Source organism: Balaenoptera musculus, chromosome 2 (genome assembly GCF_009873245.2).
Source record: "Balaenoptera musculus isolate JJ_BM4_2016_0621 chromosome 2, mBalMus1.pri.v3, whole genome shotgun sequence".
NCBI classification, from domain to species: Eukaryota; Metazoa; Chordata; class Mammalia; order Artiodactyla; family Balaenopteridae; genus Balaenoptera; species Balaenoptera musculus.
The window spans coordinates 128,050,952-128,069,716 of NC_045786.1; the positions used below are offsets into that span (position 1 = coordinate 128,050,952).

The following is an 18,765-nucleotide window of genomic DNA, read 5'->3' on the forward strand; positions in this document are numbered from 1 at the left end:
GACATCTGCTCCTCGTGACTAGCAACAACCTTCTTGTGACTAGCAGCAATCTTTTGCCAAAATATGTCCTTGACTGCATGTATCCCCTTCACCACAGTTACGTATATACTGACTACCCCCTACCTCTTTGGAGCAGTTCCTCAGAGCTATCTGAGATGCTGTTTCCCAGGCTATAGTCCTCAGTTTGCCTCAAATAAAGCTTAACTCACAACTCTCATGTTATGCAGTTTTTTTCAGTCGACATGATGAGGAAAACACTAAGGGTTTTGCTATCCAGGTTTTGGAGAGGCCATCCATCTCCAAAGCCAAGAGAATAACATTCCAAGTAATACCACTGGTCAGAAAAAATGCCCTGTGTACTCTTTCTTTAAAACTTACTGAAAGACACAGTCTTATGAAGCACAGAAAAATAAATAAATAAATAAAGAATAGGAGTTTAAGAATAGGGAAGTTGTAATATTAAAAGAACACTATAGCCAATGATACTATGTTAAAAAAAAGTAAAACTAATTGCTGTAAGCACTGTATCAAAGCTGAAAGCAAAAACATTAATTTGAAATTAAATATAAGATGAATTCATTTTCTTAGTTCAGTCACCCAAGGCAATGGAAATGAAAGCAAAAATAAACAAATGGGACCTAATCAAACTACAAGCGTCTATACAGCAAAGGAAACCATAAACAAAACAAAAAGACAACCTACAGACTGGGAGAAAATATTTGCAAATGATGTGACCGACAAGGGCTTAACTTCAAAAATATATAAACAGCTCACACAACTCAATAACAAAAAAAGCAAAAAACCCAATCAAAAAATGGGCAGAACACCTAAATAGACACTTCTCCAAAGAAGACATACAGATGGCCAATAGGGACATGAAAAGATGCTCATCATCGCTAATTATTAGAGAAATGCAAATCAAAACTACAATGAGGTACCACCACACACCAGTCAGAATGGCCATCATTAAAAAGTCTAAAAATAATAAACGTTGGAGAGGGTGTTGAGAAAAGGGAACCCTCTTAGACTGTTGGTGGGAATGTAAATTGGTGCAGCCATTATGGAAAACAGTATGGAGGTTGCTCAAGAAACTAAAAATAGAGTTGCAATATGATCCAGCAATCCTACTCCTGGGCATATACCCAGACATAACTATAATTCGAAAAGATACAAGCAACCCTATGTTCATAGCAGCACTATTCACAATAGCCAAGACATGGAAACAACCTAAATGTCCATTGAAGGATGAATGGAGGAAGGAGTGAGATAGATATATATAGATATAGATATACACACACACACACACACACACACACACAATGGAATACTATTCAGCCATAAAAAAGAATGAAAAAATGCATTTGTAGCAACATGGATGGACCTAGAGATGATCATACTAAGCAGTCAGTCAGAAGGTAAAAGACAAATATCATATGATATCACCTATATGTGGAATCTAAAATACAACACAGGGCTTCCCTGGTGGCGCAGTGGTTGAGAATCTGCCTGCCAATGCAGGGGACACGGGTTCGAGCCCTGGTCTGGGAAGATCCCACATGCCTCGGAGCAGCTGGGCCCGTGAGCCACAATTACTGAGCCTGCGCGTCTGGAGCCTGTGCTCCGCAACAAGAGAGGCCGCGATAGTGAGAGGCCCGTGCACCGCGATGAAGAGTGGCCCCCGCTTGCCGCAACTAGAGAAAGCCCTCGCACAGAAACGAAGACCCAACACAGCCAAGAATAAATAAATAAATAAATAAATAATTTTTAAAAATTTAAAAAAAAAATAAATAAATAAAATACAACACAAATGAACATATCTACAAAAGCAGAAACAGACTCACAGACATGGAGAACAGACTTGTGGTTGCCAAGTGGGGGAGGAGTGTGTGGGAGGGAAGGACTGGGAGTTTGGGATTAACAGATACAAACTATCATATATAGGATGGATAAATAATAAGGTTCTACTGTATAGCACAGGGAACTATATTCAATATCCTGTGATAAACCATAATGGAAAAGAATATGAAAAAGAATATATATGTATTACTGAGTCACTCTGCTGTACAGCTGAAATTAACACAACATTGTAAATCAACTATAGTTCAATAAAATAATTTTTAACATCTTTATTGGAGTATAATTGCTTTACAATGTTGTGTTGGTTTCTGCTGTATAACAAAGTGAATCAGCTCTATGCATATGTATATCCCCATATCGCTTCACTCTTGCATCTCCCTCCCACCCTCCTTATCCCACCCCTCTAGGTGGTCACAAAGCACCGAGCTGATCTCCCTGTGCAATGCAGCTGCTTCCCACTAGCTATCTATTTTACATTTGGTAGTGTATGTAGTCAATGCTACTCTCTTAACTTCATCCCAGTTTACACTTCCCCCTTCCTGTGTCCTCAAGTCCATTCTCTACAGCTGTGTCTTTATTCCTGTCCTGCCCCTAGGTTCATCAGAACCATTTTTTTTCTTAGATTCCATATATATGTGTTAGCATACAGTATTTGTTTCTCTCTTTCTGACTTACTTCACTCTGTATGACAGACTCTAGGACCATCCACCTCACTACAAATAACTCAATTTCGTTTCTGTTTATGGCTGAGTAATATTCCATTGTATATATGTGCCACATCTTCTTTATCCATTCATCTGTCGATAGACACTTAGGTTGCTTCCACGTCTTGGCTATTGTAAATAGTGCTGCAATGAACACTGTGGTACATGACTCTTTTTGAATTATGGTTTTCTCAGGGTATATGCCAAGTAGTGGGATTGCTGGGTCATACAGTAGTTCTATTTTTAGTTTTTTAAGGAACCTCCATACTGTCCTCCATAGTGGCTGTATCAATTTACATTCCCACCAACACTGCAAGAGGGTTCCCTTTTCTCCACACCCTCTCCAGCATTTATTGTTTGTAGATTTTTTTGATGATGTCCATTCTGACTGGTGTGAGGTGATACCTCATTGTAGTTTTGATTTGCATTTCTCTAATGATTAGTGATGTTGAGCATCCTTTCATCTGTTTGTTGGCAATCTGTATATCTTTGGAGAAATGTCTATTTAGGTCCTCTGCCCATTTTTGGATTGGGTTGTTTGTTTTTTTGATATTGAGCTGCATGAGTTGTGTGTATATTTTGGAGATTAATCCTTTGTCAGTTGCTTCATTTGCAAATATTTTCTCCCATTATAAGGGTTGTCTTTTCATCTTTTTTATGGTTTTCTTTGCTGTGCAAAAGCTTTTAAGTTTCATTAGGTGCCACTTGTTTATGTTTGTTTTTATTTCCATTTCTCTAGGAGGTGGGTCAAAAAGGATTCTGCTGTGATTTATGTCATAGAGTGTTCTGCCTATGTTTTCCTCTAAGAGTTTGATAGTGTCTGGCCTTACACTTAGGTCTTTAATCCATTTTGAGTTTATTTTTGTGTATGGTGTTAGGGAGTGTTCTAACTTCATTTTTTACAGGTAGCTGTCCAGCTTTCCCAGCACTACTTATTGAAGAGGCTGTCTTTTCTCCATTGTGCACTCTTGCCTACTTTGTCAAAGATAAGATGACCATATGTGCATGCATTTATCTCAGGGCTTTCTATCCTGTTCCATTGATCTATATTTCTGTTTTTGTGCCAGGACCATACTGTCTTGATTACTGTAGCTTTGTAGTATAGTTTGAAGTCAGGGAGCCTGATTCCTCCAGCTCCATTTTTCTACCTCAAGATTGTTTTGGGAGAGACCTTCAAGATGGCAGAGGAGTAAGATGTGGAGATCAACCTCCTCCCCACAAATACCTCACAAATACATCTACATGTGGAACAACTCCTACAGAACACATACTGAACACTGGTAGAAGACCTCAGACTTCCCAAAAGGCAAGAAACTCCCCACGTACCTGGGTAGGGCAAAAGAAAAAAGAAAACACAGAGACAAAAGAATAGGGACAGGACTTGCACCTCTGGGAGGGAGCTGTGAAGGAGGAAAAGTTTCCACACACTAGGAAGCCCCTTCACAGGCAGAGACGAGTGGTGGGCTGGGGGGAAGCTTCCGGGCCATGGAGAAGAGTGCAGCAATACGGGTGCAGAGGGCAAAGCGGAGAGACTTCCACACAGAGGATCGGTGCCTACCAGCACTCACCAGCCTGAAAGGCTTGTCTGCTCATCCGCCGAGGTGGGTGGGGGCTAGGAGCTGAGGCTCGGGGTTCGGAGTTCAGATCCAGGAGGAGGACTAGGGTTGGCTTCATGAACACAGCCTGAAGGGGGCTAGTGCACCACAGCTAACCTGAAGGGAGTCTGGAGAAAAGTCTAGAACTCCCTAAGAGGCAAGAGACCATTGTTCCATCAGAGACCCCCTGGCTCCACGTAATATCAAATGGCAAAACTCTCCCAGAGATCTCCATCTCAATGCTAACACCCAGCTCCACTCAACGACCAGCAAGCTATAGTGCTGGACACCCTATGCCAAACAACTAGCAAGACAGGAACATAATCCCACCCATTAGCAGAGAGGCTGCCTAAAATCATAATAAGGTCACAGACATGCCAAAACACACCACTGGACGTGGTCCTGCCCACCAGAAAGACAAGATCCAGCCTCATCCACCAAAACATATGCACTAGTCCCCTCCACCAGGAAGCCTACACAACCCACTAAACCAATCTTAGCCACTGGGGGTAGACACCAAAAACAACGGGATCTACAATTCTGCAGCCTGAGAAAAGGAGACCCCCAAACACAGTAAGTTAAGCAAAATGAGAAGACAAACACACAGCAGATGAAGGAGCAAGGTAAAAACCCACCAGACCAAACAAATGAAGAGGAAATAGGCAGTCTACCTGAAAAAGAATTTAGAATAATGATAGTAAAGATGATCCAAAATCTTGGAAATAGAATGGAAAAAATACAAGAAACGTTTAACAAGGACCTAGAAGAACTAAAGAGCAAACAAACAATGATGAACAACACAATAAATGAAATTAAAAATTCTCTAGAAGGAATCAATAGCAGAATAACTGAGGCAGAAGAACGCATAAGTGACCTGGAAGATAAAATAGTGGAAATAACTACTGCAGAGCAGAATAAAGAATGAAAAGAACTGAGGACAGTCTCAGAGACCTCTGGGACAACATTAAATGCACCAACATTCGAATTATAGGGGTGCCAGAAGGAGAAGAGAAAAAGAAAGGGACTGAGAAAATATTTGAAGAGATTATAGTTGAAAACTTCCCTAATATGGGAAAGGAAATAGTCAATCAAGTCCAGGAAGCACAGAGAGTCCCATACAGGATAAATCCAAGGAGAAACACGCCAAGACACATATTAATCAAACTATCAAAAATTCAATACAAAGAAAAAATATTAAAAGCAGCAAGGGAAAAACAGCAAATAACATACAGGGAATCCCCATAAGGTTAACAGCTGATCTTTCAGCAGAAACTCTGCAAGCCAGAACGGAGTAGCAGGACATATTTAAAGTGATGAAAGGGAAAAAACTTACAACCATGATTACCCTACCCAGAAAGGATCTCATTCAGATTCGACGGAGAAATTAAAACCTTTACAGACGAGCAAAAGCTAAGAGAATTCAGCACCACCAAATCAGCTTTACAACAAATGCTAAAGGAACTTCTCTAGGCAGGAAACACAAGAGAAGGAAAACACCTACAATAACAAACCCAAAACAATGAAAAAAATGGTAATAGGAACATACATATCAATAATTACCTAAAGTGTAAATGGATTAAATGCTCCAACCAAAAGACACAGACTGGCTGAATGGATACAAAAACAAGACCCGTATATATGCTGTCTACAAGAGACCCACTTCAGACCTAGGGATACATACAGACTGAAAGTGAGGGGATGGAAAAAGATATTCCATGCAAATGGATACCAAAGGAAAGCTGGAGTAGCAATTCTCATATCAGACAAATAGACTTTAAAATAAAGACTATTACAAGAGGGGGGGTCTGGGCACGATGGCGGAAGAGTAAGACGCGGAGATCACCTTCCTTCCCACAGATTCATTAGAAATACATCTACACGTGGAACTGCTCCCACAGAACACCCACTGAATGCTGGCAGAAGATGTCAGACCTCCCAAAAGGCAAGAAACTCCCCACGTACTTGGGTAGGGCGAAAGAATAAAGAAATAACAGAGACAAAAGGATAGGGACAGGACCTGCACCAGTGGGAGGGAGCTGTGAAGGAGGAAAGGTTTCCACACACTAGGAAGCCCCTTCGTGGGCAGAGACTGCGGGTGGCAGAGGGGGGAAGCTCTGGAGCCACGGAGGAGAGCGCAGCCACAGGGGTGCGGAGGGCAAAGCCGAGAGATTCTCGCACAGAGGCTCGGCGCCGAGCAGCACTCACCAGCCCGAGAGGCTTGTCTGCTCACCCGCCGGGGTGGGCGGGGCTGGGAGCTGAGGCTCGGGCTTCGGTTGGTCGGATCACAGGGAGAGGACTGGGGTTGGTGGCGTGAACACAGCCTGAAGGGGTTAGTGCACCACAGCTAGCCGGGAGGGAGTCCGGGAAAAAGTCTGCAGCTGCCAAACAGGCAAGAGACTTTTTCTTGCCTCTTTGTTTCGCAGTGCGCAAGGAGAGGGGATTCAGAGCGCCACCTAAATGAGCTCCAGAGACGGGCGTGAGCCGCAGCTATAAGCGCGGACCCCAGAGACGGGCATGGGACGCTAAGGCTGCTGCAGCCGCCACCAAGAAGCCTGTGTGCGAGCACAGGTCACTATCCACACCGCCCCTCCCGGGAGCCTGTGCAGCCCGCCACTGCCAGGCTCCTGTGATCCAGGGACAACTTCCCCGGGAGAACGAACGGTGCGCCTCAGGCTGCTGCAATGTCACGCCGGCCTCTGCCGCCAAAGGCTCGCCCCGCACCCATACCCTTCCCCCCTCCCCCCCACCCCCTGCCTGAGTGAGCCAGAGTCCCCAAAGCAGCTGCTCCTTTAACCCCGTTCTGTGTGAGCGATGAACAGACGCCCTCAGGCGACCTACATGCAGAGGCCAGTCCAAATCCAAAGCTGAACCCCGGGAGCTGTATGAACAAAGAAGAGAAAGGGAAATCTCTCCCAGCAGCCTCAGAAGCAGCAGATTAAAGCTCCACAAACAACTTGATGTACCTGCATCTGTGGAATACCTGAATAGACAACGAATCATCCCAAATTCAGGAGGTGGACTTTGGGAGCAGGATATATTAATTTTTCCCCTTTTCCTTTTTTTGTGAGTGTATATGTGTATGCTTCTGGGTGAGATTCTGTCTGTATAGCTTTGCTGTCACCATTTGTCCTAGGGTTCAGTCCGTCCGTTTGTTTTTTTTTTTGTTTTTACTTAAAAATTTTTTTTTCTTAATAAATGTTTTCTGAATAATTTTTTCCTTATTTTCTATTTTTAAAAATTAAAAACATTTTTTTCATAATAAGTTTTTTCATATTTTTTATTTTAAAACATTAAAAAATTTTTTTCTTAATAAATTTGTTACTTAATAATTTTTTCTTATTTTTATTATAAAAAATTAATAAATTTATTTTAAAAAATTAAAAAAAAATTTTTCTTAATAAATTTTTTCTTAATAATTTTTTTTCTTATTTTTTATTATAATAGCTTTATTTTATTTTATCCTCTTTCTTTCTTTCTTTCTAGTTTTTCTCCCTTTTATTCTGAGCCGTGTGGATGAAAGGCTCTTGGTGCTCCAGCCAGGCATCAGGGCTGTGCCTCTGAGGTGGGAGAGCCAACTTCAGGATACTGGTCCACAAGAGACCTCCCAGCTCCACGTAATACCAAACGGCGAAAATCTCTCAGAGATCTCCATCTCAACATCAAGACCCAGCTTCACTCAACGACCAGCAAGCTACAGTGCTGGACACCCTATGCCAAACAACTAGCAAGACAGGAACATAATCCCACCCATTAGCAGAGAGGCTGCCTAAAATCATAATAAGGCCACAGACACCCCAAAACACACCACCAGATGTGGACGTGCCCACCAGAAAGACAAGATCCAGCCTCATCCACCAGAACACAGGCACTAGTCCCCTCCACCAGGAAGCCTACACAACCCACTAAACCAACCTTAACCACTGGGGACAGATACCAAAAACAACGGGAACTACGAACCTGCAGCCTGTGAAAAGGAGACCCCAAACATAGTAAGATAAGCAAAATGAGAAGACAGAAAAACACACAGCAGATGAAGGAGCAGGGTCAAAACACACCAGACCTAACAAATGAAGAGGAAATAGGCAGTCTACCTGAAAAAGAATTCAGAATAATGATAGTAAAGATGATCCAAAATTTTGGAAATAGAATTGACAAAATGCAAGAAACATTTAACAAGGACGTAGAAGAACTAAAGAGGAACCAAGCAACGATGAAAAACACAATAAATGAAATTAAAAATACTCTAGACAGAATCAATAGCAGAATAACTGAGGCAGAAGAACGGATAAGTGACCTGGAAGATAAAATAGTGGAAATAACTACTGCAGAGCAGAATAAAGAAAAAAGAATGAAAAGAAATGAGTACAGTCTCAGAGACTTCTGGGACAACATTAAACACACTAACATTCGAATTATAGGGGTCCCAGAAGAAGAAGAGAAAAAGAAGGGGACTGAGAAAATATTTGAAGAGATTATAGTTGAAAACTTCCCTAATATGGGAAAGGAAATAGTTAATCAAGTCCTGGAAGCACAGAGAGTCCCATACAGGATAAATCCAAGGAGAAACACGCCAAGACACATATTAATCAAACTATCAAAAATTAAATATAAAGAAAACATATTAAAAGCAGCAAGGGAAAAACAACAAATAACACACAAGGGAATCCCCATAAGGTTAACAGCTGATCTTTCAGCAGAAACTCTGCAAGCCAAAAGGGAGTGGCAGGAAATACTTGAAGTGATGAAGGAGAAAAACCTACAACCAATATTACTCTACCCAGCAAGGATCTCATTCAGATTTGATGGAGAAATTAAAACCTTTACAGACAAGCAAAACCTGAGAGAGTTCAGCACCACCAAACCAGCTTTACAACAAATGCTAAAGGAACCTCTCTAGGCAAGAAACACAAGGGAAGGAAAACACCTACAATAACAAACCCAAAACATTTAAGAAAATGGGAATAGAACATACATATCGATAATTACCTTAAATGTAAATGGGTTAAGTGCTCCCACCAAAAGACACAGACTGGCTGAATGGATACAAAAACAAGACCCATATATATGCTGTCTAAAAGAGACCCACTTCAGATCTAGAGACACATACAGACTGAAAGTGAGGGGATGGAAAAAGATATTCCATGCAAATGGAAATCAAAAGAAAGCTGGAGTAGCAATCCTCATATCAGACAAAATAGACTTTAAAATAAAGACTATTACAAGAGACAAAGAAGGACACTATATAATGATCAAGGGATCGATCCAAGAAGAAGATATAACAATTGTAAATATTTATGCACCCAACATAGGAGCACCTCAATACATAAGGCAAATACTAACAGCCATAAAAGGGGAAATCGACAGTAACACAATCATAGTAAGGGACTTTAACACCCCACTTTCGCCAATGGACAGATCATCCAAAATGAAAATCAATAAGGAAACGCAAGCTTTAAATGATACATTAAACAAGATGGACTTAATTGATATTTACAGGACATTCCATCCAAAAACAACAGAATACACATTTTTCTCAAGTGCTCATGGAACATTCTACAGGATAGATCATATCTTGGGTCAGAAATCAAGCCTTGGTAAATTTAAGAAAATTGAAATCGTATCAAGTATCTTTTCCGACCACAACGCTATGAGACTAGATATCAATTACAGGAAAAGATATGTAAAAAATACAAACACATGGAGGCTACACAATACACTACTTAATAACGAAGTGATCACTGAAGAAATCAAAGGGGAAATCAAAAAATACCTAGAAACAAATGACAATGGAGACATGACGACCCAAAACCTATGGGATGCAGCAAAAGCAGTTCTAAGAGGGAAGTATATAGCAATACAAGCCTACATCAAGAAACAGGAAACATCTCGAATAAACAACCTAACCTTGCACCTAAAGCAATTAGAGAAAGAAGAACAAAAAAACCCCTAAGCTAGCAGGAGGAAAGAAGTCATAAAGATCAGATCAGAAATAAATGAAAAACAAATGAAGGAAACAATAGCAAAGATCAATAAAACTAAAAGCTGGTTCTTTGAGAAGATAAACAAAATTGATAAAACATTAGCCAGACTCATGAAGAAAAAGAGGGAGAAGACTCAAATTAATAGAATTAGAAGTGAAAATGCAGAAGTAACAACTGACACTGCAGAAATACAAATGATCATGAGAGATTACTACAAGCAACTCTATGCCAATAAAATGGACAATCTGGAAGAAATGGACACATTCTTAGAAATGCACAACCTGTCGAGACTGAACCAGGAAGAAATAGAAAATATGAACAGACCAATCACAAGCACTGAACTTGAAACTGTGATTAAAAATATTCGAACAAACAAAAGCCCAGGACCAGATGGCTTCACAGGCGAATTCTATCAAACATTTAGAGAAGAGCTAACACCTATCCTTCTCAAACTCTTCCACAATATTACAGAGGGAGGAACACTCCCCAACTCATTCTACGAGGCCACCATCACCCTGATACCAAAACCAGACAAAGATGTCACAAAGAAAGAAAACTACAGGCCAATATCACTGATGAACATAGATGCAAAAATCCTCAACAAAATACTAGCAAACAGAATCCAACAGCACATTAAAAGGATCATACACCATGATCACGTGGGGTTTATTCCACGAATGCAAGGATTCTTCAATATATGCAAATCAATCAACGTGATACATCATATTAACAAACTGAAGGAGAAAAACCATATGATCATCTCAATAGATGCAGAGAAAGCTTTCGACAAAATTCAACACCCATTTATGATAAAAGTCCTGCAGAAAGTAGGCATAGAGGGAACTTTCCTCAACATAATAAAGGCCATATATGACAAACCCACAGCCAACATTGTCCTCAATGGTGAAAACTGAAACCATTTCCACTAAGATCAGGAACAAGACAAGGTTGCCCACTCTCACCACTATTATTCAACATAGTTTTGGAAGTGTTAGCCACAGCAATCAGGGAAGAAAAAGAAATAAAAGGAATCCAAACCGGAAAAGAAGAAGGAAAGCTGTCACTGTTTGCAGATGACATGATACTGTACATAGAGAATCCTAAAATCTACACAAAGACTCATAAATAAAAATATTCTTTACATATAGCAAAAAGAAAAAAGGGAAACAAAAATATTATTTGTTGGCAAATAGTTAAATAAATTACGGTATATTCATCCAATCAAATATTATACAGCCATGATGTTTTTGAAGAATATTAATCACATGAAAAAAGGCACCCACTTAATGTTAAATAAAAACGGCAGATACTAACCTAAATACATAGTACTAGCCCAATTACATTAAAATGTATATAAATATGCAATATATAGGTACACAGAAAAACAGGGAAGGAATTACATTAAAGTTCAACAACTCTGAATAATTACAGATTTTTATTTTTTTCTTCAAACTTCTCTGTATTTTCAAAATTCTCTAATTGAATTCTCTTTAATTTAAAAAGATATTAATTCTTTCAAAAAAAAACCTAGTAAACGAGTCTTTAGCTACATATTACATAATTTAAATGTTCAATTCCACTTACCTGTTGTCATAGTTGGACTAAACAGCCCCAGTACTGACACGCTAGAATAGGAGATCAGGTCTTTATGTAATTTCCCACTTAAATATTCTTCTGCTTCTTGGACAGACGTAATGTTCACTGGGCATGAAATCCTGTTGCTGGATGAATATTTAACTATATTCAAAATTAACTTTTAAAGATACTTTTCAGCTTGTAAATAAAATAATAAAATATACTGAACGTAGCATATTCCACAGGATAAGCATCTGACAAAATAAACACAAATACTATTCTAAACAAAAAATCAGCTTCATTAAACAAAATTTCCATCTCCCTAAAAGTGATGGAACGTAATAGATAGGCTCTGCTCATTAATGTTTCCCCTGTGATCTCAATTCATACCTCCTTAACCTATCCAAAGTGTGTCAACAAAGTATGGGAATTAGAAGTTTTATAGACCTAAAATTTTAAAAATCTTAGGGTGAAGCTGAATACTTACAGCTGGATAAATTTTAGGAGATCTTCAGTTCCTAGCATACCAGCGTAAGATACTGGGTTCTCGCCTTCCTTGTACATCTTTACAACAGGAAATTCAGTAACATTTTGCTTGGCACATACATGAGACCAATCTGCACAGTTTACTCTAGTAAGCAGCATAGTAGAGGTGCCTAAATAAAGGGAAAATGCACATTTTATAAATGTTAATGTAGAAAACTCATTTGTTGAGAATTGTCAATATTTTTTATATCCCATTCTTTTTTTTTAATCCTTATCGGAGTATAATGGCTTCACACTACTGTGTCAGTTTCTATTGCACAACAAAGCCAATCAGCCATATGCATACACATGTTCCCATATCTCCTCCCTCTTGAGCCTCCCTCCCACCCCTCTAGGTCATCGCAAAGCACCAAGCTGATCTCCCAGTGCCATGCTGCTGCTCCCCACCCGCCAACTATTTCACATTCAGTAGTGTATATATGTCGATGTTACTCTCACTTCGCCCCAGCTTCGCCCTCCCACCCCATGTCCACAAGTCCATTTTCTATGTCTACCACTTTATTCCTGCCGTGCAACTAGGTTCATCAGTACCATTTTTGGGGGGGGGGGATTCCATATATATGCGTTAGCATATGGTATTTTTCTCTTTCTTACTTCACTCTGTATGACAGACTCTAGGTCCATCCACCTCACTACAAATAACTCAATTTTGTTCCTTTTATGGCTGAGTAATATTCCATTGTATATATGTGCCACATCTTCTTTATCCATTCATCCGATGATGGACACTTAGGTTGCTTCCATGTCCTGGCTATTGTAAATAGAGCTGCAATGAACACTGTGGTACATGACTCTTTTTGAATTATGGTTTTCTCAGGGTATATGCCCAGAAGTGGGATTGCTGGGTCGTATGGTAGTTCTATGTTTAGTTTTTTAAGGAACCTCCATACTGTTTTCCATAGTGGTTGTATCAATTTACATTCCCACCAACAGTGCAGAACGGTTCCCTTTTCACCACGCCCTTTCCAGCATTTATTGTTTCTAGATTTTTTGATAATAACCACTCTGACCGGCATGAGGTGATACCTCTTTGTAGTTCTGATTTGCATTTCACTACTAATTAGTGATGTTGAGCATCTTTTCATGTGCCTCTTGGCCATCTGTATGTCTTCCTTGGTGAAATGTCAATTTAGGTCTTCTGCCCATTTTTTAACTGGATTTTTTTTTTGATATTGAGCTCCATGAGCTGTTTGTATATTTTGGAGATGAATCCTTTGTCTGTTGTTTCATTTGCAAATATTTTCTCCCATTCTGAGGGTGGTCTTTTTTGTCTTGTTTATGGTTTCCTTGGCTGTGCAAAAGCTTTTAAGTTTAATTAAGTCCTATTTGTTTATTTTTGTTTTTATTTCTGTTACTTTAGGAGGTGGGTCAAAAAAGATCTTATGTCAAAGAGTGTTTTTCCTCTAAGAGTTTTATAGTGTCTGGTCTTACATTTGAGTCTTTAATCCATTTGGAGTTTATTTTTGTGTATGGCGTTAAGTAGTGTTCTAATTTCATTCTTTTAAGTGTAGCCGTCCAGTTTTCCCAGCACTTATTGAAGAGGTTGTCTTTTCTCCATTGTATGTTCTTGCCTCCTTTGTCATAAATTAAGTGCCCATTATGTGCATGGGTTTTTTACCTCTGGGCATTCTATCCTGTATCATTGATCTATATTTCTGTTTTTGTGCCAGTACCAAACTGTCTTCATTACTGTAGCTTTGTGGTATAGTCTGAAGTCAGGGAGCCTGATTCCTCCAACTTCATTTTTCGTTCTCAAGATTGCTTTGGCTATTCAGGATCTTTTGTGTTTCCATATGAATTGAAAATTTTTTTGTTCTAATTCTGTGAAGGATTCCATTGGTAGTTTGATAGGGATTGCATTGAATTTGTAGATTGCTTTGAGTAGTATAGTCATTTTCACAATATTGAATCTTCTAATCCAAGAACATGGTATATTTCTCCATCTGTTTATGTCATCTTTGATTTCTTTCAGCATTGTTTTATAGTTTCTGAGTAGAAGTCTTTCACCTCCTTAGGCAGGTTTATTCCTAGGTATTTTATTCTTTTTGTTGCAGTGGTAAACGGGAGTGTTTCCTTAATTTCTCTTTCTGATTTTTTGTTGTTGGTGTATAGGAATGCCAGAGATTCCTGTGCATTAATTTTGTATCCTGCAACCTTACCAAGTTCATTGATTAGTTCTAGTAGTTTTCTGGTGGCATCTTTAGGATCTTCTATGAATAGTATCATGTCATTGGCAAACAGTGACAGTTTTACTTCTTCTTTTCCAATTTGTATTCCTTTTATTTCTTTTTCTTCTCTGATTGCTGTGCCTAGGACTTCCAAAACTATGTTGAATAATAGCGGTGAGAGTGGACATCCTTGTCTTGTTCCTGATCTTAGTGGAAATGCTTTCAGTTTTTTACAATTGAGTATGATGCTTGCTGCGGGTTTGTCATATATGGCCTTTATTATGTTGAGGTAGGTTCCCTCTATGCCCATTTACTGGAGAGTTTTATCATAAATCGATGTTGAATTTTGTCAAAAGCTTTTCCTGCATCTATTGAGATGATCATATGGTTTTTATTCCTGAATTTGTTAATGTGGTGTATCACACTGATTGATTTGCATATATTGAAGAATCCTTGCATCCCTGGGATAAATCCCACTTGATCATGGTGTATGATCCTTTTAATGTGCTGTTGGATTCTGTTTGCTAGTATTTTGTTCAGGATTTTTGCATCTATGTTCATCAGTGATATTGGTCTATAATTTTGCTTTTTTTGTGATATCTTTTTCTGGTTTTGGTATCAGGGTGATGTGGTTTTGTAGAATGAATTTGGGAGTGTTTCTTCCTCTGCAATTTTTTGGAAGAGTTTGAAAGGGATCAGTGTTAGCTCTTCTCTAAATGTTTGATAGAATTCGCCTGTGAAGCCATCTGGTCCTGGACTTCTGTTTCTTGGAAGATTTTTAATTCTGCTTTCAATTTCATTACTTGTGATAGGTCTGTTTATACTTTTAATTCTTCCTGGTTCCATCTTGGAAAGTTCTGTCCATTTGTCCAAGAATTTGTCCATTTCTTCGTGGTTGTCCATTTTATTGGCATATAGTTGTTTGTAGTAGTCTCTTATAATCCTTTGTATTTCTGCAATGTCAGTTGTGATTTCTCCTTTTACATTTCTAATTTTATTTGAGTCCTCTCCCTTTTTCTCTTGATGAGTCTGGCTAAGGGTTTATCAATATTGTTATCTTCTCAAAGAACCAGCTTTTAGTTTTATTGATCTTTGCTATCGTTGTCTTTGTTTCTACTTCATTTATTTCTGCTCTGATCTTTGATTTCTTTCCTTCTACTGACTTTGGGTTTTCTTTGTTCTTCTTTCTCTAGTTGTTTTAAGTGTAGGGTTAGATTGTTTATTTGAGAATTTTCTTGTGTCTTGAGGTGAGATTGTATTGCTATAAACTTCCCTCTTAGAACTGCTTTTACTGCATCCCATAGGTTTGGGGTCATTGTGATTTCATCGTCATTTGTTTCTATGTATTTTTTAATTTCTTCTTTGATTTCTTCAGTGATTTCTTGGTTATTTAGTAGTGCACTGTTTAGCCTCCATGTATTTGTGTTTTTTACAGGTTTTTTTCCTGTAACTGATTTCCAATCTCATAGCGTTGTGGTCAAAAAAGTTGCATAATACAATTTCAATTTTCTTAAATTTTCCAAGGCTTGATTTGTGACCCAAGATGTGATCTATCCTGGAGAATGTTCCATGTGCACTTGAGAAGAAAGTGTGTTCTGCCACTTTTGGGTGAAATGTTTTATAAATATCAATTAGATCTATCTGGTCTATTGTGTCATTTAAAGCTTGTGTTTCATTATTTATTTTCTGTCTGGATGATCTGTCCATTGGTGTAAGTGGGGTGTTACAGTCCCCTATTATTGTGTTACTGTCGATTTCTCCTTTCATGGTTGTTAGCATTTTCCTTATGTATTGAGGTGCTCCTATGTTGCGTACATAAATATTTATAATTTTTATATCTTCTTCTTGGATTGATCCTTTGATCATTATGTAGTGTCCCTCCTTATCTCTTGTAACAGTCTTCATTTTAAAGTCTATTTTGTCTGATATGAGTATTGCTACTCCAGCTTTCTTTTGATTTCCATTTGCATGGAATATCTTTTTCCATCCCTTCACTTTCAGTCTGTATGTGTCTCTAGGTCTGAAGTGGGTCTCTTGTAGACAGCATATATATATGGGTCTTGTTTTTGTATCCATTCAGCCAGTCTGTGTCTTTTGGTTGGGGCAGTTAACCCATTTACATTCAAGTTTATTATCGATATGTATGTTCCTATTACCATTTTCTTAATTGTTTTGGGTTTGTTTTTGTGGGTCTTTTTCTTCTCTTGTATTTCCCACTCAGAGAAGTTTCTTTAGCATTTATTGTAAAGCTGGTTTGGTGGTGCTGAACTCTCTTAACTTTTGCTTATCTGAAAAGCTTTTGACTTCTCCGTCGAATCTGAATGAGATCCTTGCTGGGTAGAGTAATCTTGGTTGTAGGCTTTTCTCTTTCATCACTTTAAGTATATCCTGCCATTCCCTTCTGGCCTGCAGAGTTTCCGCTGAAAAATCAGCTGATAACCTTATGGGGATTCCTTTGTATGTTATTTTTTGTTTTTCCCTTGATGCTTTTATTATTTTTTCTTGAATTTAATTTTTGTTGATTTAATATATGTCTTGGTGTGTTTTTCCTAGAGTTTATCCTGTATGGGACTCTCTGTGCTTCCTGGACTTGACTATTTCCTTTCCCATGTTAGGGAAGTTTTCAACTATAATCTCTTCAAATATTTTCTCAGAACCTTCCTTTTTCTCTTCTTCTTCTGGGACCCCAGTAGTTCGAATGTTGGTGTGTTTCGTGTTGTCCCAGGGGTCTCTGAGATTGTCTTCAATTCTTTTCATTCTTTTTTCTTTTTTCTGCTCCTCAGCAGTTATTTCCACCATGTTGTCTTCCAGCTCACTTATTCGTTCTTCTGCATCCGTTATTCTGTTATTGATTCCTTCTAGTGTATTTTTCATTTCTGTTATTGTATTGTTCATCTCTGTTGTTTGTTCTTTACTTCTTCTAGATCTTTGTTAAACATTTCCTGTATTTTCTCAATCCATGCCTCCATTCTATTTCCGAGATTCTGGATCATCTTTATCATCATTACTATAAATTCTTTTTCAGGCAGATTGCCTATTTCCTCTTCATTTATTTGGTCTTGTAGGTTTTTACCTTGCTTCTTCATCTGTGACATATTTTTTTGCCATCTCATTGTTTTTGTTTTTTTTTTATGAGGTGGATTGTGTTCCTGTCTTACTGGTTGTTTGGCCCGAGGCTTCCAACCCTGGAGTTTGTAGCCTATTGGGTAGAGCTGGGTGTTGGTGCTGAGATGAGGACCTCCTTGAGACCTCACTCTGATGAATATTCCCTGGAATCTGAGGTTCTCTGTTAGTCCAGTGGTTTGGACTCGGTGCTCCCACTGCAGGAGCTTTGGCCAGACCCCGGGCTTGTGAACCAGGATCCTGCAAGTTGCCACTTCACTTTGGGGTTCCTCCCGTCTCCTTGGGGATCAGAGTCCCCCACCAGCAGCCGGCAGGCGTCCTAGTTGTGGGGAGATGCTAACTCTGCATCTTCCCACCCGGCCATCTTGACCCTGCCTCTATATCCCATTCTTATTACAACTTCTCAGCAGCATGAAACACTCCAGCTGAAACACTCTCTTCCCTTGATTTTCTGCAGCACCTTCCTCTATTGGCTCCCACCCCCACCCCCGACTCTCTAGCTGCTCCTTTTTGGTCCCTTTTGCAGGCTCTTCTGCCAGTGGAGTCAGGAGTTCCCCCAAGGCTCAGTTTAAGCTGCTTTCTCTTCTTGTTCTACCCTCTCTTCTAGACAATCTCAATAATCATTGACAATCTAATGAATCCTAAATTTATAGCTTTGGCCCAGGCTCATCCTTTAAAGTTCCAGACCAATGTATTCTTACTGCCTTCTCTAATTCCCTTTGAACGGAAACATCCTCAAACTCAAGATGTCTAAAACAAATATGGTTTCTTTCCTCTGAATAGTGGTGAATGTTGCCATCTTTGTATAACTCGGAAAACAAAGTATCATCTCTTGCACCTCCCCATTCCTAAACTCCACAGGTCTAATCACATCAATCAGCATGCCCTTCAATTTTACCACCTGAATTTTAAATACCTCTTATAACTGTCCCTTTCTCTTCACTGCCACTATTTATCATTTCTCCTAATTTATCTCCCTGAATTCAATATGTCTCTACACTGAAGCTAGAGATATCTTTTCAAAACTCAAATCTACTTTGCTACCAGCCCACACCCACCAGTTTCTGCAGTCAGGTCTTTTCACCCCTTCAGATCTCTGCACGTGTGACCACTTCAAGGAAGCCTCCTCTGACACCCTGATCTGCATCAGATTCCTATGCTCTTAGAGGACCAAGCTCTTTTTCCTATCTCATCATGTAATTATGTACTCATCTGT

General features: G+C 39.2%; 1 protein-coding gene across 3 annotated transcripts in view; it reads right to left on the reverse strand.

The window, feature by feature from the left end:
* TXNDC16 (thioredoxin domain containing 16) overlaps positions 1-18,765 on the reverse strand; it is a 114,195-nt gene that overhangs the window by 25,717 nt on the left and 69,713 nt on the right. For all 3 annotated transcript variants that reach the window (XM_036839783.1, XM_036839773.1, XM_036839793.1), the window contains exons 15-16: positions 12,200-12,368; positions 11,722-11,858 (exon numbers count right to left, since the gene is read on the reverse strand). In XM_036839783.1, the coding sequence (XP_036695678.1) occupies positions 11,722-11,858; positions 12,200-12,368 (306 nt within the window). The remainder of the gene's footprint in view (positions 1-11,721; positions 11,859-12,199; positions 12,369-18,765) is intronic.